Raw genomic sequence first — 21,050 nt, forward strand, 5'->3', positions numbered from 1 at the left:
CTTCTCATCCATGTCAGATTCCTAGATACACGGGACAGTTCCTCGCAGGGTGTTGCGTGATGGTGCCAGACTGTGGAACATCTCAATGTTTGTGGAGTAAAGGAGTAAATTCATGTCTGCTGGGGACGGAAAACATATTGAGAATTCTGCCAACCCTCCTCGTTTCCTTGGTGATGCCGAATGGTATGATGATCATGATGATGATCCTTTTTTTTGAGGATGGCTTTCTGAGCAGCAGGGGCGAGCCGTGTAAGGCGCCGCACCTGCTCATCATCAGGCACAGTGAGGGGTTCAGCGTCTTGCTCAACAACACTTTGACAGGTGGGGATTGAACAAGAAATGACTGCTCTACCCCCCGAGCTCATGATGATGTAGAGCAGCTCACGGAGTACAAAACAGTGTTATTTTAGGGGGTGCAAGTGAGGTAAAATCACCTTAAAGAGGACTGTTCCGCTTTATCCTCCTTGGTTCTGTGTAGTTGGGCTCCTCTGAGGACTCCACTTTCTGCCACGTCAAAAACACAATAAAATGAGCCACTCTTCACTCTTCCCTCTACGGATGGATGTTTTCATTACTCCCCTTATGGAGCCTGGATCCAGGGAGACATCACAGCTCCTTTTAACAAGCCACGACACACAAGGCCCAGCCTGCACACTGCCCCTTCCCCCTGGGGCTCCTCTGGCTCTGAGGCTTCCACCACAAAGACCCCCTTGCAGGACACACAGGCTGGGGGAGAAAATCCTCCCTCTAGAGCCCCTGCTTCTGGAGTGCAGCACTTATTGATCATTTTGAAATTGTATAAGCATTTGTGTTCTGTTGTTTATCATTTTAAAAGGAGGCTTGGGTGGTTGTGAGTAATGTAGATGCCCTGCATGGAACCATAAGCCGGGTTCAGAGCCGCTACAGGAGCCATGTTTGATGTGATGTGGGAGCCACAGCTCTTTATTATACAATGGAAGCTGTGTGGGTGAACAACAGATTGTAAAAATCGTTTCATTTGCAGCTATTGACCCTAACAATTGGAATGAACAGTTACAAGTCTGTATAGGTTTGAAGTACCTGTCTCATTGTGTTTTGCGATGTGTGTGTAGGACTGCGACAGCACACAGCAGCAGAGGTTCAGTGGGAGCAGGATTAGAGATAAAACCAATAAAGAACAGAAAAAACAAGGAGCAATTGTTGCATTTGAAACTATCGGCTCTTTATGTATAAATGGTATACAGACGCAATATTACAAACCTGTAAACACAAATAATAAAATTAAGCAAAAGACACAAATACTGTGATCTCTCAACTCTTCTTGCTTTTTTCACCTGTGTTTGAGGTGAAAAGATTATTCAAACTTGTTCACAATACATATAATAACTTTACATAAATATAATTATCTTCTATCCATTTCTCTAATTTAGCTAAGAAATAACACAGATTCATCTTTGTATGATGGAGTGAAATCCTGCAGTTTCATTTTGACCATTAAATCACTTAAACCTGTTTTCTTCCACAAAACACACCAGATGAAAGTATAATAATAATACAAGCTAAACAATAAAGTTTGAAGTCAGTTTTGCATTGAAACATTTGAAAAACATCTGAACTATGATAAACAAAATTTAAAAAACATGACATATTCTGTTGACACCCACAATGTCTTAACTTTGGTGGAAACTGTGACGTTTGTTTGAAGTTTGAAACTGTGTAGAATTAAGTTTCATAGAGGGGCAGCTGTGAACTTGCACCGCCTGAAATAACACCGTTTAGTCCTCTACGTCATCATCAGCTCAGTGGGTAGAGCCGTCGTTCCTGGTTCAATCCCCACCTGTCGCAGTGTTGTTGAGCAAGACATTGAATCCCTCACTGCGCCTGATTATGAGCAGGTGTGTTGCCTTGCACGGCTCACTCGCCCCTGCTGCTCAGAAAGCCATCCTCAAAAACGGATCAACATCATCATCGTCATATCTCTCGGCGTCACCAAGGAAACCAAGCGTATCGGCAGGGATCCCTATGATTTGCGTTCCATCCCCGGCGGTGCGGAGTTTACGCCTGTAATCCCCAAACATGGAGATGTTCCACAGTCTGGCGCCATTACGCAACACCCTGCAAGGAACCGCCCCGTGCAGGAAGAAATCAGAAATCAATACCTGGTCGTTAATGATATTGGTGGTCTGCGCTGCCACCCACTCCAGCAGAGAGTCAAAGCGCTCGCTGTGACTCTGTCTGGGCAGGTTGAACGGCAGACATCTTCTAAAGTTACCGAGGACCTCCTTTGTCCCGCAACCGAAGACAAATCTGTTGGCTCCTTTGGGTGGCAGATAAGAAGAAACCGCGAAGTAAGCGCGCAGGACGAGCTCCTTACACGACCACTTCATTAACTCCACCGCGTTGACGTTCAGCCACAGCTGCATGTCGCTTAAGTCCACAAGTGTCTTTGTCCACTCAGACTTGATGTCCTCCATGAGCTGCGGGCTCATTACGTTAATCAGCTGTTTGCTTATTGACGGTGTCATCGCTGCGTTTCCTTCTTCCTTCATCTTGTTTGTCACATTGAACCGCGACTGACCGGGAAAAAAAAACACACGTTCGAACATCGTGACGTCATCACTTCCATTCGATCATAGAATATGTCACAGTCACTGCGCCCCCCCCCCCCCCCCCCAGCCTGACTCAAACGCGTTAGATAACCTTGTATTTATGAATGTGAGCGCTAATTGTATATGCCTGCTCATAGTAAAGACTTATGTATATGGCAAAGGACATCCATTTAGTAATAGTGTTCCAGTGACACTAAAGTCCATTCTACTGTGCAGTATTCACCCCATGAGCGTGATTTAATGTGTGAATGTTACAGCTCATCTCGACTACAGTGAACGCTATTGTACAACTTCCCTCCCTCCCTCCTTCATCATTGTGGAGGATGAGGCTGGTTGTGCCAACATGCTGCTGTTAGTGGTGAATATTAACCGACGCGAACCTACAAATAAACCAGGCACCAGAACAGGCCTAAGTCATATTTTGTCTTCCAAACGAGAAGGTGAACGTTCCATTTGCCACGTTCACGCTCTTTTACTTTTATTAACACAGAGTTCCAATCGTGCGCTGCATTTTTATTCTCCCTTCATTAAAATTACATTGATCACGCAGCGTATGTGTAAGGAAAACCAAGGTAACGGGATTGTGTCGTTCTAAACCTCTGACCTGAGTCATAGAGAAAGTATACAATCTGTTCACAAATTCTGAGAAACGGCTACAACTTGCGTAAACAAAGGAGACAAGTTTTTCTATCGCTTTCCAAACGACTCTACGTATAACAAAATGCATTTTAATGAAAATATCGACCAAATAAAGAAGACACTGCATCAAAATACCAATACATTCTAACACAAAAGCGCCGTTCTGAAGCCGGCGAGCACGGAGGGGATCTTTGCGGCACAGTCAGCAGATGTCAGACAGGTTTATGGGGTAGGGAGAGCACAGCGTCCCCTCTCTGTCCCTCTGCAGCTTCCCAAACAGGTCATAGCCTCGCCTCTTCTCCTCTTCCTCCCCCTGCCTCAGCCTCCTCAGGTAGGCCTGGTTCACCGCCAAGTGCAGGGAACAGTGCACCTGTGGACAAAAGAGGAGAGAATACAAAACACCTTGGCCCCTCCGCGTGGCTCCGGGCCAGGGACGCGGCGGTGCCTGTCTCACACACACACACACACACACACACACACACACACACACACACACACACACACACACACACACACACACACACACACACACACACACACACACACACACACACACACACACACACACACACACACACACACACACACACACACACACACACACACACACACACACACACACACACACACACACACACACACACACACACACACACACACACACCTAAGGAATACTTCAAAGAATGTTCCTTTTATTATCAAATATTACCAACACAAAAATATTTATCACACAGCCAGCTGCCACCTCACAGGTCAAACACTCACAGCTGGTTAAAGCTTCCACCAAACCAAATCATCTATTTTGTTGGAAAATGTTGAGTTAGTAACACTATGAGCGTAAACATCACCAGTAGAGTCAGCTACAAATAAGTCCAATGTGTTATACAATAACTACGACAATGACTACAGAATTAGAGACAAAACAAACGCTGTCCTATCTCTATTCATGCTTTAACGGCAGTGGGGAGGGGGGGGGGGAGAAGTCACACGTCTTTCAATAATGCGCTTGAGGTCCGATGACACGAGGTCACCGGCAAAGTAAGCGCTTGTATACTTTTTTTGCCATCTCAAAATGATGAGAGAAACAATGTCAGACCTTTCTAGATCAGTTTAAAGCAACTACACAAATATGTCCCTTTATCAGAAAGAAACTAATCAATAATATCAGCTAAGATGTCCTTCACTTTGAATACATCATTTTCTATTATTCTGCGAGGGAGGGGGGACGGTGGGAGGGAGGTGGGGCAGGGGGGGTCACGCAGTAGTGGGTGGATGTGTTGTGTGTGTGTATGTGTGTGTGATTGCCGTCCCAGAGGCTCAAAAAGTCTTAGCCCGTCTTTGTTCCGAGGTCCCTCTCCCCTGACACATTAACGTAACCCTTGGCGTGCTCCGGGGCGCAGGTGGCCCCCGCTGCCGGCCCCTGATTGGCCGGCCGCTTCTAAAAGCGAGCGTGACTCCATTGTCCGGCCTTTTCTCCAGCCCGTGAGAAAAGTCCTGAGGTCAGTGCGAGACTGCAAATGCGTGCTTGTCTGCTACCATGGCAACCAGATGTGAGGGGTGGTAGCCATGGTAACACCTCTAAATTCCCCATTTGCCACAACTCTCCTGGTTATTTCTTGGCTATGTTATTTTATTAGTGGTGTGTTATTAAGTAATATGAGCGCATTGGCGTGACCTTTAACACACCGGCAAACAACTTAAGTGGTACTTTACAGATGTTTTGGTGAAAGGGCACTGAAAACATGTGGAGCTCCATGTGAAGTGAAATCAAAACACCGGTCTTTTATAACATCCTAACCCCGAACAAGAAAAGTAAACAAAACAACGACAATCTGGTGGGAAAGAAATAAGAGATTTGAAGATTGATACAAGAAGTCCAACGGGGCCAACGAGCCCCCGGCACCACAGGTGGGTCAGTGTGGAGGATGTGGTAGAAGAAGAAGAAGAACCTCCCTCCCTTTGGGTTCCCACGGAAGTGACAGAGCGGACAGGAAGCCGGTCAGTCTTAACATCGTGCTCCTATGCCCTTCCTCCCCAAATAGCGCAGAATCGCAAAGTTATAGGTGGTGGACACGGTATAGGTCAGCTACAGAAGAAGAAGAGAGGGAGAGAGAGGGAGAGAAAGTTTCTGATCAGAGCTCAAGCGAGGAGGATTCCATAACATCCTGAAAGTCAGCGAACAAGATTCTTCCTCTGTAAAAAGATTAACTGCTAATGGCGTTAATTCAATAGCAGATTCCATCCGTATAACAGCTTTTGTAATGGAGCATGCGAGTATAATGGGCGCAGCGTTCGCCCGGCTGGGAAACCACCAGACATTACAGTATTATTATGATGTTTGTGTCAGCTGGAAAAAAAGAAGAAGAAGGGGAACAGAGAGCAATAGTACAGAAGTCATCAGTCATGGAGGCTTGGGATGCCTCGCCGCCTACACTTTGAGCGTCACCGCGTCACATGAGGCGTAACTCTATTGTACCACTATGTGGAAAGAGTAGAGTGACTCACCAGGGCCAGCAGAGTGATGCCCGCGCCGGCGAAGGCAGCGATGTAGAGGTCGTAGGTCATTCGGTACTGAGAGGGAGAGATTAGCATTAGACAGCGAGACGCGACCGCCACATTTACATCAGCGTGTCATCTCGTGCGTCGTACCTCTCGGGTCTTGCAGACGGTGGACAGAGTCATTCCGCAAGCTTTCCCCGGCACGGCGTTCCAAGGGAGCAGACCTGTTTAAATGTCATATCTGCCGTCAGTTCATTACTAAAAGAGCTGAGGACAAAGAGCTCGGTAAATGACATCACACCCGTTGCCGTGACTGCGTTTCGTGGGTTTACCGTATTGCCTGGCGTCGACGCAGAGCTGGTTGATGCTGGCCGGGGTCTCGGCCAGCACGTCGATGGTGTGGCAGGTGGCATCCATGTTGTAGAAGAAGTAGACGGGCAGGGCGGAGAAGGCGAACATCAGCAGCCACAACACCACCAACACGTACGTCAGGGCTATGAACTGAGAGGAAGAGGAGGAGGAAGAGGCGGAATAAACATCATGAGAAAGTGACGCACATAAGCAATGCAACAGCCTCACTTCTACTTTTTTCTCATTACTTTTACTTATTATCTCGCTCTGCGGTCCCCTGCTCCTCCATCCACACAGCTTTACTTAAGTGCTCACACACACACACACTCACCCACACACTCACACAACCCACACACTGTACGCTTATCTTCGCATGTCCGCAAAGGTTTAAAGCAGCCTGAAGATTGTGAGCCGGGCGCCCAGTAGGGAGTGATGTGTGTATCACTCCTGTATTAATCCTCTTTACTTGTCCCACTCTAGGGCCTCTCACCGTGAGGCTGAGGCAGCGGCCACACATGGTGCTCCTGAACTCTCCGAAGGATTGCCTGGCAGCGCTGGTGGTGTAGAAGCCCTCTGCCAACAGCACGATGCAGTAGAGGAAGAAAAACGAGGCCAGGCCATAGATGACATACTGGAAATACTGAATGCTGAAGAAGAAGAAGAAAGGGGGAAGAACAGATGGATTAATTGGGATTTCTCGTCAAATCTGAACCTTCTATGTAAGAAACACCAGGAGCTCGACGACACTCGATTGGATCACTTACAGATAAGCTAGAGTGATGTAGTCCTGAAGGTTACGGGCGAAGTAGGTCTCGATGAGTCTCTCCGTCTCGGTGAGCGCTTGGTGCCCGCAGCCGCAGAAGAGGGCGATGCCAGAGAAACACAGCAGCGTGGCGACGAGGGAGCAGTATGGCACCCCACCCAAACAGCGCATGCAGCAGTCATAGCAACCTGTTCGTCAGACGCCGCGCCACAGAAAGTCAGATCACATCAGGCACTCAAGCGTCGAGTGACTTCACAAGCTGATGCTTTATGACAGATAGTACAAATAATTACAGTGTGCTCTACGCATTAGGATGCATTGCTGGGTGTTCGCTGTTGTTCTTGTTTTTACGTTTTACCAAAGCAGATTCCTTCACGCTGCTCTGACACGTTGTGCATCCAGCTGCAGCTGTCAACACTTATTGTCCCTGCGAGCAGTCTGTTCATTTGGTAAAGCTGTGCATTCTTCCTCATAGTCATGTGATTTTTTTGAAAGGATGCCAAGGGCCAAGGGCACGGGGATATGTCTGCTCCGACCCCGGCTCACACCCTGACTCCATTCACGGCCCAGCGTGGAGAGTGTGAGAAAATGGGGTGGACAGAGAGGAGAGACAAAGTGAAAGAGAGAGGCTGCTTTTGTGACTGCAGAGACAACAGGCTTTGTCCCGCAGCATCAAGGGGGTACAAGGGCCACCAATGTCAAGCAAACAAAGGCTAGAGGCACCTCCATGCCTAACGCACAGAAAAACCCTTCCAGATATATAAACACAAACTCATATACTTCCTTATGATGAGACGCAGGGACAAAGAGGTGATGGTGAGGAGCTGTGTGTGCTGTGTGTGTGGGGAAAGAAATCAGTACACAAACAATGCAATTGTGCGAATGTGTGCCATTACATGCATGCATGCTTGTACGCACACACACACACTCACACTCACTCACACACACACACATACACACACACACAATGGAAGCAGACAGACTGTGGTTGGTACCATTACAGTAAGCACAGATGGTGGGAGGGACAAATAGATAACTCTTTATTTTGGACTCATGGACATGTTGGCTGTGTGTGTGTGTGAGAGACAGTGTGTGTGAGTGTGTTTGTGTGTGAGAGAGAGATCATCTAGACTGAATTCTGCAACACAGATGAGGAAGTCTGTATAGAGACGGCCAACAAAATGAAACAAAACTGGCAAACAACCAACTCTCACTATTATTAGAAAATAAATCACAGTTTGCCATTTACACACCCGGCCTGTAGACAGACACACACACACACACACACACACACACACTAAAGTAGAAAATAAGTATCCAAACCTAAACTAAACTTATATAGGGTCACAGACTATTAACCTGTATGCAGTGAGATCATCTACATCCTGTTTGCCCTTTAATTAACTCCAATTAGTGACATCAGGTGAAGCAATATGAACCAAAACACACACACACACACACACACACACACACACACACACACACACACACCTATACAGTAAAATGCTTTGGCTCTTTAAAAACCAGAGCGTAAATGTGACAGGGCTCTGTGGAAAAGAAGCACCAATGCCACCTCAAGCATGAAATAAAGCCCCAGAATATCAGAGGAACATCAGCGGGAGAAGCTGAAGCCTTAACTGAGAGGAAAGAGGCGGATTAAGTCCGGCTGCCCTTTCATGGATCCACTCATATCTTCTGCAATCATCTAACAATCTAATTCAAATGTGACGCTATGAAGTTTATCTGGTAAAAAGGTTATGACGGCTGGACTTTCTTACCCATGTCTGGAATGATGCGTTCAAGGGCTCGTTGGCTACTACTGCTGCTGCTACTGCCGCTCTCTCTCCACAGCTGCTCCGCTGATGATATGCGCCACTTGTCTCCGGCCCCCGTATATCAATCTCAACTCTCTTTCTGTTCCCTCTCAACAATGGACAGAGCCGCCGAATGGCCGCGAGTGTGCGATCTTAAAGAAACAATGTCGCTTTTCAATCAACTTCCTCCCAAGACGGTGGAATGATGAGAGAATGGAGGAGGTCAGGGTTACTTTGCGCTCCGAGATTATTTACTAACTTCATTATTGTTGGTAAGCAGCGGACCAAAGCGCATTTTTGCATTTTAATCACCTTTTTTTTTTGATGATTTTGGCCTCGTCCACACCCTCCGGTCACAGGCTCCACCAAGGCCCCTTATTCTGGAGTTGAAGAGCCTCCGGAGCGGCCAACATTTTCAGCGCGATAAATAAACTCGAGTAGCGGCTCATGAGTCATGCAGATGGCCTTTGGGAGACTTACGACACGATACACCGCCGGAGAAGGTGATTCGTCAGAGGCGATAACTCAGCGGCGTGATCAGCCTCATGTGGACTCGGATCCGCCGGCGTCCCGTCTAGCAAACATACGCTTGGGACAATTTAGCCCTTAAACGCCTCATTAAAAGCAGGCTGATTGTTCTAAAAAGCACGAAAATGAGCATTTAATAGTCAGCTGGAGCTTTTTCATGCCAGATTATTAAGACTGAGGTGGGTTTGTTCAGTAGGGAAAAATTATATTTGTTTATTTGTCCATTTCAGCTCATGCAACTACAAAATTGACGAATTTGAAAGCAATAAAAACAAGGGAAATGAGCCTCAGCTGAGGAGAAACACCGATTCCAGAGGGAGACTGCGAGACCTGGTCCTCTAGATTTCTTCTCTGCCCCTCTGGGCCTGAGACCAGGAGTTAATAACAATAAAGAACAGGCTGCGTTTCCCTCTCTGTCCAGTAGATGGCAGGCTTTCTTCTATAAAGCAAGGTGACAGACAGGCATTAGCAGAGGTGTTTGTTTAATTCTCACACCAGCATCATATTCAATGTGAAGAAAAATGGATTTGCTCTTTGTAAAAAAAAGAAAAAAAGCTGTGATAAGTTATTGAAGATGAAGCTCTCATAAAGTCAAACATTTGCATCTATTGTAGATAACTCGTTTCTTCTAAGTGCTTGTTTTTAACAGGTTGTGTAACGTTTTTTGATGTCATTCCAGGAGAAAAGATGGCATTTGTCCTAAATTTACATGTCCAATTCTGCTCTCACCTCTGCTCTATTATTGCACTTAGTCTTATAATACTCTCCTGCTCGATTATTCACTTGTGAACAACAATCTCAGAGGTCCTAAGAGACACCACTCGTGTTATACAAGACCCGTTCAGCTGTGTTCAGAAACACTAATCATGATGTTGTACACTGTGTACTGCAGATGAAAGAATGTAATGGTTTTCCACCATTCCGCCAGCGCATTTTAGTTTCCCAGTAATAGTTTGTTCTCCTCTGAAACCGGCACTTTGTATAATTATGTTCCCACGTTTGTAAAGGGTAAGTGATGCATACTTCATGTATCACTTTACCTGCTTTGATATTTCAGTTGTTTTTCCTGCGTAGCCCCGCACGAGAGGGTGTAACACAAAAAGAGCGGCAGTCTTTTTGAAGATTTGTGTGTTTGCAGTCCAAACATCTGTCATGAAAACAACAGGCCAGTCGGGGTTACTGGGTGCAGCGTACAGTATGGTTTTTACGCCTTTGGGTCTGATCCAAAACGGTGTGGGTGAGAAGATCAGATGACACGGTAAAGGCCGTGACTTGAGATGCCGGTGTGCCTTCCCTCCGCTGTCTCTCACCTGTCCACGGCCTCTGTCTCTCTCTCTCTCTATCCCTCTCTCTCTCTGCCCTCCTGTGTCCATCACAGATCTGCTGCTTCTTGAGAGACTTTCATCACCTCCCCACCAGAGGAACATTAGACCCTTTTGTGTGTCTAAACACTTTAGACTCCCCATCACTCAAACTAGGAAATCTGAGTAAGGGCCAATCAACTTAGCAGACCATTACCTCAGCCCTCACGGCTCAGTGTTCTCTCCTCACTGCAGGGGTCAAGGTGAATCGTCCCTGAAGATAATGACTCTATTGCTGGTATTTTAGCAATGCGGGCTCTTCTGCGCTCTGTCTGATGCTTAGCAATAACTGTACTTATCACCAGCTACATGGATCAAATTACAGCCTTTTACTGTTGGCTACACGGCGCACCAGGACTAGTCTCAGCACGTAATTCAAACTATTTGACTCCTGAGGTCACATGAAAATTTAAAAATAAACCGGGCCAGAGAGCAGATCAGCTTTATTTCTACAGATTTTTGTGGTTTCGCTCTTTTGAATTCATCTATGCGAGTAACTCCGAGAATGTGGGCGTTAAAATACACGAAACATTCCACAGATATTCAAAATGCATTTGATTCGCAGCACAGTTTTCATTCTTGACATTGTACAGATAAAGAATTACGCACGCTGTTTGCTTTATTCTGTTTAGTCGGAGTAATATTTATCCCTGAGCCTGAGTGGGATCTGGTTCTCCTCCTTCTCCTCCCTCTTACTCTGTGCTGGACTTCTTCTCCTCTGCTTCAGGTATAAAACAGCTGTCAGCACAAACAAACAGATGGACGCCAGCAGCATGCCTGAGCCCACTAACAGTGTCAGCTGAGCAGATCTGGTGGACCCCTCCTCCATCTCACAGATGGGCGCCTGCGTGGGGGTCTGTGCCAGTGTGTATGGCAGAGACCTGGGCGCTCTGTCCAGGTGGCAGGGCTTCGCGGTCTCATTGACCAATAGATTAACCCAGACGGTGGTATGGAGTGGAGCTGGTTTCCCCCCGTCCCTGACCACGATGAACAGGTGATGCATTCCAATGTGTTCCACCTGCAGACGCTGAGCCACTGTGATGTTTCCGGACCGCGAGTCCAACCGGAAAGGGCTGCTGTGGTGCGCCGGGTCTCGTGCTGCGAGCGTGTACGTGATCTCCGAATTAAACCCGGAGTCCTCGTCGATGGCGTAGATTTTTGTTACCATGGTGCCCGCCGTGGTTGCTGGAGAAACGGTCAGGCAGGACAGGTTGCTGTTGGGAAGGATCACTTTTGGCTGGTTGTCGTTGACGTCCTCTACAAATATAGTCACTCGAGCGGTGGAGGTCAAAGCAAACGGGTGACCGTTGTCGCTTGCCAGCAGGCTGAGTTCATAGCGGTCTTGTATCTCTCGGTCTAAGGCGGTGGTGCTGCGTAGGGTCCCTTTAGAGTTATCAAGAACAAAGGATCCGCTGCCGTTTACAACACTTAGCCCTATATTCCCATTCTCCCCCTCGTCTGGGTCCGTCACTCCTATCCGACCCACCTGGGCAAAAGGGGGAACATTCTCTGGGATGAAAAAAACAAAGTGATGGTTGACAAACACAGGGGCGTTGTCGTTCTGATCCACAACGTGCACCGACACCGTGGCCACCGACTCTGAAGGAGGAGAGCCGCCATCTTGTGCTACCACGGTGAATCTGTGTACATCCTGCCGCTCCCTATCCAGAGGAGCGGACACGGAGAGCTGACCTGTGACACTGTCCATGTTAAAGACGGCGGCTGTGTGTTCGCCCAGCCGGTACGTCACCCTGCCATTGTGTCCGCTGTCTGCATCTGAAGCTGAGACCTTCAGCAGCGGCTCTCCTGGCTGGTTGTTCTCTCTCACCTCCATCTTGTAGTGTGACTGGAGGAAATGTGGCGTGTTGTCATTGACGTCCACCACCAGCACCCTGATCAGCTCCCTGGATGATGCGATGGCCAATCCTCCGGCTGATTGCCTGTTCACCGTCACGTTAAACTCATATTCACTCTTCGTCTCGTAATCCAGCGGCTTTGATGTGGAAAGCAGATATTTGTCGCTCTGCAGGCTCAAAATGAAGGGGACGTCGCCTTCAATGCGGAGAAATGAGTCGTTAACATCTCTGTCGCCCACGAGCTGCAAGACCGCCAAGACGGTGGGCGGCTGGTTCTCTGGTAACAGCATGGTCTGGTTTTGATGCTCGGCTATGAACCCGATCTTTATGGCCGGGGCCTGATTTGTCTTGGGGAGCAGAGATACAGTTACCTGCGTCTCTGCAGGGGGGCAGTGATCGCCTGTAGCTAACACTTTGAGCACCAGCTCTTCAGACCTGTCACTTTGGAGGTCCTGTGTTAGTGCGATGTGCCCTGTGTGGCTGTCAAGGCTAAAGAGCTCTCTGGCCCGGTTTGAGACTTTGGAGCTGAGCGAGTACACAATGGCAGCATTAGAGCCTAAATCTGGATCTGTGGCACTGACCTGAGCTACCGGCGTGTTCCTGGGCGAGTCCCCGGGGACGGTGACACTGCGGGCGCTGTCAGGACCGAAGCTTGGACAGTTGTCATTCACATCTGTCACCGTGACAACCAGAGTGGCAGTAGCACTTAACGGCTCTGAGCCACAGTCGGCGGCCACCAGCGCCATCTGATATCGGTCCTGCCTCTCCCTGTCCAGAGCTGTTTGCACAACAAGCATGATGACGGGGCCGTTTTCAACCCTTAATTTAAAAGCTCCATTAGAACCCTGCAGGTGGTACTGCAGCTCTCCATTACGCCCAGCATCGCTGTCCTGAGCCTGGTCGTCCAATAGTAAACTGGTCCCTACGGTGACATCCTCAGACAGCCTCAGGTGTATTTCATTGTTTTCAAAATGCGGCGCGTTGTCATTGATGTCCTCTATGATCACAGGGAACTGTATTATGTCTCCTGAGGGCCCCACCAGAGCATTGAGTAGTATAATGCATTCCTCTGCTTTTGTCTCTTCAGGGCAGAGGGCCTCACGATCCATCTTTTGTTCAGTGATGTAGAAATTCCCTGTGTTTTTATCCATCCACAGGTACTCCTGAGTCAGGAGCTGGTACGGAGGCGGAAAGTGTCCGCCCAGTGTCCCGGCCAGAGTCCCAGCTTCCTGCTCCTCTGGGATGGAGAAGCGGACACATACGATCCGCTCCAGGTGGACCACAACCAGCAGGTTCTGATGGGGAGGAAAAACAAACAAGTGAAGAATTATAGGACTATTCTAGGATTCTTTATGTTTGGTAATGACTCCACAGTGTTTTGCTCCAGTTGAACCTCACAAAGTTTGGCTATTTTCTCAGTTAGCGCTGAGGTTTAAACTTTACGCCTCATTGAGCTCTTTTAAAAGCGGGACTGTGCAGTGAAAGTAACACGATGCCGCTTACTTCTCTTGAACCAATTGCTCCAACAAACACAATGAACAAAAGAGTAAAACGTTTATCCAAGGAGGAAACATATATATTCCTGCATTTTCCTAAACATTCTAATCCGTCTCTCCTCCTGATCAATAACAGGAGCTAACGTGTGTATTTCTTCATGTGAGCCGACACTCCTAAACACTGTTGTCACTGTTGCCTGAGGTATTCCACCGCACATTTAATAATACTCTCTGTCAATTAGCTGCCTTCAGAATGATTGTAATGTTTTTAACACACTGACCTGCAGAAGTCCAGTCCAGTTCATATTATCAGGAGTCCCATGGCACGTTGCCCTCACACATGTCAACAAATTCCACTGGCAGCGAGTGAGAGCTGAAGACAGAGGCAGAGCCCTGATACCTGCACGGCTGAAGGCATTCTTCACTCCAAGCTCCTCCTCCAACGCTCACCTAGCACCAGAATGTGACAGGCAAGAATTCAGAACAGCAGGTTTGCCCGCATGATCTGAAAACAATTTCTGTTTAGTAATCAACCACTCAAGTTCCTTTTACAACATTGAAGAATGAAAGAACACACGACTTGTGGCAACATGTTTATGTTTAATAGAAGAGGAGTGGAGACAAAGGAAGAGGAAACTGTCTTCTCAAGTGTAAATTTGGTAGAAATTATTGTTTCTGTTTTGCTAGAAAGCTTTAACGCTCATCAAGTGATCATCTTTAGAGTCTCTGTGACTGTTATCCACATTTCCACAAGCATTTGAGACAAAAAGAGGCGAGCAGATCAATGTAAATAAATCCAATAACATTAGCTATCCTGTGCCATTGATTCTCCATTTACAGTTTTTGCTGCACTCATACAGGATCTCACTGCACAAACTGGGGGGATTGATCCTCTTATAGACGCGCATGCGCGGTACAAATCTCATGCTATGGTAACCAGTTGAGTTATTTTACTCCTCAGTTGTAGAAAGTGCGACCTCTGTTGGCAAGACGCGGTACTGCACCACATAGAGCACAACAATCACGGGGATGGCGCAGACTTTTGTTACGTCATTAATATTAGTGTTGCAATAACATTTACAAAACTTTAGAGGTCAACATTTCTTTCGTTCTTTCGTTCTTTCGTTCTTTCTTTCTTTCTTTCTTTCTTTCTTTCTTTCTTGCTACAACTCTTGTTGCATAACGGGCTTTTCCTTCACTCGGGTCTGTCTCCATGACGTCATGTATCGTCGGCGCTTTTTCCAGTACGCGGCGGCAAATTTCTTTTTTCTTTCTGCGGTCGTTCTGCATCTTGACTGGCTGCGTCTCGAGTGGGCGTGCAGCTCGTGTTTAGAATAAAACTACAATGCCGCTTGTCACGTTAGAAACCCCTCTGAAGCCACACACACTCTCTCTCACACACACGCGGCAGCTTTGGAGTTTACTTGTGTTTCCAGAATGTCTTCACAGAGAGTCACAGGTGAGTCCAACGCCTCAAAACTAAATTTCAGAGTTTTAAATGTTTGCTTAACTTGCCTTTAAATCCTTTCAATACCTTTGCTTTTAATTCATTTTTATACGAGTGAATCCTGCCTTTATTTTGGCTTCTATTTAGCGTTTTCCTCACGTTTTAACAGTTTTATTTATTCTATTACTGCCTCTATTAAATCATAAACTTTGGCACTTTCTTCATTACTCACATATTAAATCTATTATTTTATATTTAATTATCTTTGTACTTTGGTTTACTCCTCCTATGGGGGATTGTAAAGCACGTTTATGTCTCTTCTAAACTAAATCACCTCTATGGAAATAAAAGGCGTATAAAAGTTGCGCCGGGTTTATTCTCTGTTGCAACCGTGGCTTTATGATTTATGAAACGTTGCCCTGCAGCCTTCACATAACACCGAATTAGAAATAATACCGGGATCGACATGGTTTATTTTGTTGTACCGGCATAGTTTTACAGGTTATTAGAGGTTTTTGCCTCCTGGGGATTTGAACTCATCTCCACACATTCAGTTATCTTATATGAGAAGTGTAGATCTCAGCTCCTGGCTTATATTTGTCTTTTTCTTCACCCTGAAAATATATGTATCCGTTTTACCGTTATCAGAGTGAAACTATGAAAGAGCTCTGAGTGATTTGACTGTTTTCCCCTTGACAACATCACAAACTTGAATGTTAATGAAGGCTTTTTCCCTTCAAAAACATCAGACTACCATGTAATTGTCCAGCTATGAACTTGCTATTTCTATAACCTCTGACTTCATTTCCATCTTGTGGGGTAACTTGATTTCTCCCCGCTGTCACATTTTCCACAGACATGGAGTTGGAGCTGGGCGACTTGCTGCAGGAGTTCCAGGATGTGGTGGAGGAGCTGAAGGCCCCGTCTGTAAGCAGGCCGGACGCCTACAAGCATCTACTGCACCAGGGCAAAACACGCACGGGGCTCGGGGACGACAGCGGCGTGGAAGACTCAGATTACAGTGAGTAGCAAAACCGTTCACTCCGACTACAGACTACGTACCTCTGCCAAGGCTGAGCAAGGCCAGACACAACATAACACTTTTTGATAAATCTCTGTGATAGCGGAGAAAGCTCACAGCTCCATCAGCTCAGTGGCGTCCGTATCGCTCTACTGTATCACATCGCTGTGATTAAGAAGCCATTTGCTTACTCGACTGAGAGGAGCAAAGGAAAAGCAATAAGTTGCCGGTGAGAGAGACTGTCTGGGGTCCCTGCAGGTGCTGGCTGAGCCCCTTTATCAGCCCAAACAACTGCAGCCTGACACATTTAATTTGCCTGAAATTAGTGTTACAGGAGGACACATCCCTGGACGCGGCAGGAGAATGAGCTGCTTTACTCCTCACAATGGCCGTGCACCGAGTGAACCGCATTCACGGGGAAGCCATCTATTGTAGCCGTCCTATTTTTTGTTTATTATTTGTTGAACAGTCGTGGGCTAAATGAAAGTCTGTCCTGTCCTCATTTAAACGGGAGGTTTGGACGCATGGGAGGCTCCAGCTGTGAGGAGGCATTTACCATCATCTTAATGCATATTCAGGATCATTATCTGCAGCTCCTGCTCCGTGCTAAGATTGTTATTAGCGTTGATGATCTCTAGAATCTGGCCTCTGTGTTCCCTCCTCTCCTCTCTTCATCTCCTCTAATGTCTCCTCTGCTCTCCCCTCCCTCCAGGCAGCGAGGCGTCTTTGGGGAACAGCCTGAACACAAGCGAGGAAGAGCTCCACACAGCAGGCGTGACGCCGCCGCCAAAAGGTACGCGCCAGGCCTCAGCCAAGGCCGTATCTTCATCCAGATAGCTGCGGTTCTTACAGCGATGGCTATCACTCTCCACTCTGATCGCTATCACACGCCACACAAAAACACTCCACAATAACCTGGCATCACTTTTGTTTTTACACAACAAAGCCTCCGCTGCTGCTGTGACCCCCCCCCCCCCCCCCTACCTCTCCCTCGCCCCCCCGCCGTGCACCCCCCTTCTAAACCCCCCCTGCAGGGCCTTTTTGTGTCTCTTGTGCTGTAAATGAATGTTGCATTTGGAAGGTCGAATCGCTCTGGATGATAAAACAGGAAAGTGACCCGGAGCTGCCACTCACGCTGGCTCTGTTTATAGAACACACTCTCGTACACACAACACCGAGCGGAGATCCTACAGGGGCTCGGCGGGGCCTCATCAAGCCCAAAGAGTTTGATACGGCTTCAGATTGGTTTGATCTCCGCTCGGTCGTCTTCACACTCCACACGCTGCTTGCTTCCTATGTAATTCCGCAGAGTTGGATTAGTTTTCAGTTTCTGGTCCAAAGGAAATACCGCTGAACTGAGCCGCAGAAATGTTCCACTGCCTTTTTTCTATATTTTCTCACATTGCGTTCTTTCCCCTTTCCCTCCAGCCAAGCTTGGAGACACCACGGATCTTCAGAGTTTCATCGACAGCCTGGACAGAGAACTTGCTGGTGCGTATTTCAAACTCCTCCGTCGGTCGATATTTAGCCGTCACACACCCCGTCAGCGGGCCCGGACGCTGACAGAACCCTCATGTTTCGCCACCGTGTAGTCTCTGTCCCATCCCCTAGCTCCCCGTTATCTCTGAGCACCTCTCGTGTGTGTCTGTGTGTGTCTGTGTGTGTGTGTGTGAATGCCATTTGCGGGGACTGGGCTGAACTATCTACGCGGCCTTTAGCGATGATAGCGTATTTGACGGTACCAGCATCATGTTCCTGCTATCTGCGCCCAAGCAGCGGTGCTCTCATAGACCTGTGAACACGTGCAACAAGCCAGCTGCACACACACACACGCATACACACACACAGACACGCAAGAACAAAACATGCATCAGGTGTTATCGCCGAGCTTGACACACAGAGAATTGCTCCAACATATTAATCGTAACTCTCCCCCCTCCTGCATCTTAAACAAGCCTTCCCCTCACTTACTCAACAAGTGTATGTGCCTGTGTGTGTCTGTGTGATTGTGTGTGTGTGTTCCATCCCTTTTATCCCTCCTCCTTAGATTTGTTTGTTGTCTTTGTCTGGCAGATATGTGACACGTGGAGAGGCAGAGACAGGCCAGGGGGGCGGAATGGCTGAGTGCCGCCGAGCAGACGGGCAGATCACAGCTCCCCCCTGGCTGCCCGGAGGGGGGAGGGAGGTTAGCGTTAGAAAATTGAAAAGGAGCATTCCACCCCCACCCTACCTCTCACCCCACCTCACCCCTGGCAACACTGCATCCTACCTGGCAACACGACGTTCCCGCGGCGCCAGAACCAAGACGTGCGACGTGTTTCCAAACGAGACAAACGCTTTCAGTCTGTTAGAACGAAGGACAAAGTGAGGTTACGTCAACGGAAGCAGTGAGGCTCAGATCGAATGTTTTGTATAAAAGTCCATTTATACACTGATGATGTCATTGTATAGTTTGTTAATAGAATTGTTTCATAAACTTTTGTACAGTTACAGATGTGTAAAGTAGAAGAATGAACATATAAATAAAGACTCGGATTCTATTGTATTTGTTCTCCTACTGACTATTCTGTGTGTGTGTGTGTGTGTGTGTGTGTGTGTGTGTGTGTGTGTGTGTGAATGTGTGTGAGAAGATCCTTCATCGCCCATTCTTTTGTTTGTACTTGCACTTCCTGTAAGTCTGTTCTGAAAAACGCTGTTGAGTTTCACTTCTGCTACCAAATCAGGAAAGCCACAAATTTTGCTCAGACAGCCAGAGGATGACTTCTTAAAGGGGAAGTGCGTCATCACTGCTCACAGCGGAACAAAGCTCATTAAATGGTCACGCTGTAATTCTCCTCTAGAGCTTCCATTCCGCTATAACTCAAAGCTGCGACGTGCAAGCTTTGAACAAGGGGAGGAAATAGTTTTGCGTTTGCACTATTAAGTGCTTATCCATCATAGTTATGCTTATCTTTTGTTGTCGTTTCATCACGGCATCAAGTCGAACAAGCGACATCCCTCCTTGTCAAATCAACCTGGCTGCAGGGAAAAAGATGAGGCGGGCTTTGGCGCTGATTTGTCACTTGTGTCTTCTGATTTCACTTTGACTGACATCAGCACATTAATCCAGCCGAAGTTTGCAAAGTGACATTTTTCTTCCTCTCCTGCCTAAGTGCCAAAGCTGAGGTGAGGCTGACGAGGCTGATTGAGGAACAAACCAATATCAGGCTGTAGCTCTGGATCGCACAGCTCCAACTGTAATCACACAGGCCTGGTGTGTTCAGGGTTCCTCGGGCCGGGATGAGTAAACGTCTCACAGCAGAACTGAGATGTTAAGCACCAGCCGTTTATTGAGCCGCCATTGTTTTATCCTTAATATCCCTTGACAGCTGGTTGATATGAGCCATCACCCCAACCGCCGGCCGGTGAAATATCACAAACACACTGCGTTAGCCGACCTGGTTTTTGACATTAAGTCAATGGCGGCGGCCGAAAGGAAGCCAGGCTGAACATTAATGATACTGTTCCGTGTCAGTTTATGTCTCATTAAAAGGCGCTTTGTTCAGAGAGCAGCGGCCGACTCTGAACCGTTTAACCACGCTGACCTGAGAGGGGAACTTTGCTCCGGGAGGGTGAAGGAGGAGGAGGAGGAGGGAGAGCGAAGGGGAGGGAGAGAGGGAGAGAGGGAGACAAGCAAATGAATAGAAAATGTGTTGACTTACATAAAGAGATAAACAGAGACAACAAAATGGGGGAGACGCAGAGGGGCGACACTCTGCTCCTCCTGCCTCGTCTGTTCCACTTAGAGGAAGACGAGGATGACTGATTGAGGCCACAGATGTTCAGGAATGCAACAAACAAAGTTGGCTTCCCTCGCCAGCGAAGGGCACGTCCTGTTTTTTCGCAGGAGGTAGACGAGGGACGGATGGAGAACAGGATCACCAAGAGCAGATGAAACTGAAAGGGGTTTAGATTGGAATTTTCGTCTCCATTGTTGCATCCCGTTGCGTAACTCGGACCTGTGATTCCCCTGTCGGATCGCCTCACACACGCCGTCGTCTCATTTTACAGGAAAAATAGCAGAAGGCTAATTATTCCATGTGATTTTCATTAGATTGCTTTTCAAATGGGATTTGATGTAATATATCAGTTTGTCATATGGGAACGCCTCCATATTGTTTGTCTGCTAATTGCTACGTGAGCCGCGTTTTGATTGGCGTGGCATGAAAGCGAGAGGCCAACATGTCAGCCAATCAACAGGCAGAGAACGTGATGGATGGACGAATTATCATTAGCTGATAAATTAAAATGAAGTGATATTATCAAGAGGTGCTGACGAAGGTGCTGGAGAAGATGAAGATGTAATAAACATGTTACCTCACTGCGTTCACCTATAGACTCTCACTGATTAATGTCACATAGACTTAGAAACCTCCAGACATGATGCAGGGTTTGTTTTAAGCTAGTTAGCAAGCTAATGAAGATGTAATTGACTATAGCAGAAAGGAGACACTTGTTATTATCAGAACGATGAGTAAATGAAGCTGGGATACAGGCAGGCGCGCGGCGAGGCGTTCAGGAGCCCCCGAACCGGAGCGGCATGCAGAGCACGCAGCGTCCTGTCACGGCGCTGATGAGAGAGCGGAGCAGCGTCGCTCCCCTGAGAGCTCCTCAAATGGCTTCGGCTAACAAAGCTCTCCTAAGGAAT

The 21,050-nt window shown here is 47.5% G+C and overlaps 3 protein-coding genes across 4 annotated transcripts; 1 reads left to right on the forward strand and 2 right to left on the reverse strand.

The window, feature by feature from the left end:
- Window positions 1-3,099: 3,099 nt before the first annotated feature.
- On the reverse strand, window positions 3,100-8,791 carry plp1a (proteolipid protein 1a). 2 transcript variants are annotated; one of them, XM_076162853.1, is made up of 7 exons: window positions 8,619-8,791; window positions 6,842-7,028; window positions 6,568-6,724; window positions 6,059-6,227; window positions 5,877-5,950; window positions 5,733-5,798; window positions 3,100-3,597 (listed from the first exon to the last, which is right to left on the reverse strand). In XM_076162853.1, exons 1-7 carry the CDS (start codon window positions 8,620-8,622, stop codon window positions 3,430-3,432), a joined length of 825 nt encoding a protein of 274 aa, XP_076018968.1. In that variant the 5' UTR covers window positions 8,623-8,791; the 3' UTR covers window positions 3,100-3,429. The 2 variants fall into 2 exon arrangements, with proteins under 2 accessions (XP_076018968.1, XP_076018969.1); XM_076162854.1 differs by lacking the exon at window positions 3,100-3,597 and adding an exon at window positions 3,798-5,313 and having other exon boundaries at window positions 8,619-8,790.
- Window positions 8,792-10,258: 1,467 nt separating this feature from the next.
- On the reverse strand, window positions 10,259-14,347 carry pcdh20l (protocadherin 20-like). The gene is made up of 2 exons (XM_076162863.1): window positions 14,177-14,347; window positions 10,259-13,694 (listed from the first exon to the last, which is right to left on the reverse strand). The coding sequence occupies exons 1-2, from the start codon at window positions 14,198-14,200 to the stop codon at window positions 11,172-11,174; spliced, it is 2,547 nt and encodes an 848-aa protein (XP_076018978.1). The 5' UTR covers window positions 14,201-14,347; the 3' UTR covers window positions 10,259-11,171.
- Window positions 14,348-15,212: 865 nt separating this feature from the next.
- On the forward strand, window positions 15,213-18,908 carry LOC143010509 (regulator of cell cycle RGCC). The gene is made up of 5 exons (XM_076162856.1): window positions 15,213-15,354; window positions 16,199-16,363; window positions 17,076-17,156; window positions 17,792-17,854; window positions 18,437-18,908. The coding sequence occupies exons 1-5, from the start codon at window positions 15,333-15,335 to the stop codon at window positions 18,442-18,444; spliced, it is 339 nt and encodes a 112-aa protein (XP_076018971.1). The 5' UTR covers window positions 15,213-15,332; the 3' UTR covers window positions 18,445-18,908.
- Window positions 18,909-21,050: the final 2,142 nt, after the last annotated feature.

The sequence above is a fragment of the Genypterus blacodes genome, unplaced genomic scaffold, assembly GCF_046128005.1.
Source record: "Genypterus blacodes isolate CSIRO-AG114 ecotype Tasmania unplaced genomic scaffold, CSIRO-AGI_Gbla_v1 ptg000128l_1, whole genome shotgun sequence".
NCBI lineage: Eukaryota > Metazoa > Chordata > Actinopteri > Ophidiiformes > Ophidiidae > Genypterus > Genypterus blacodes.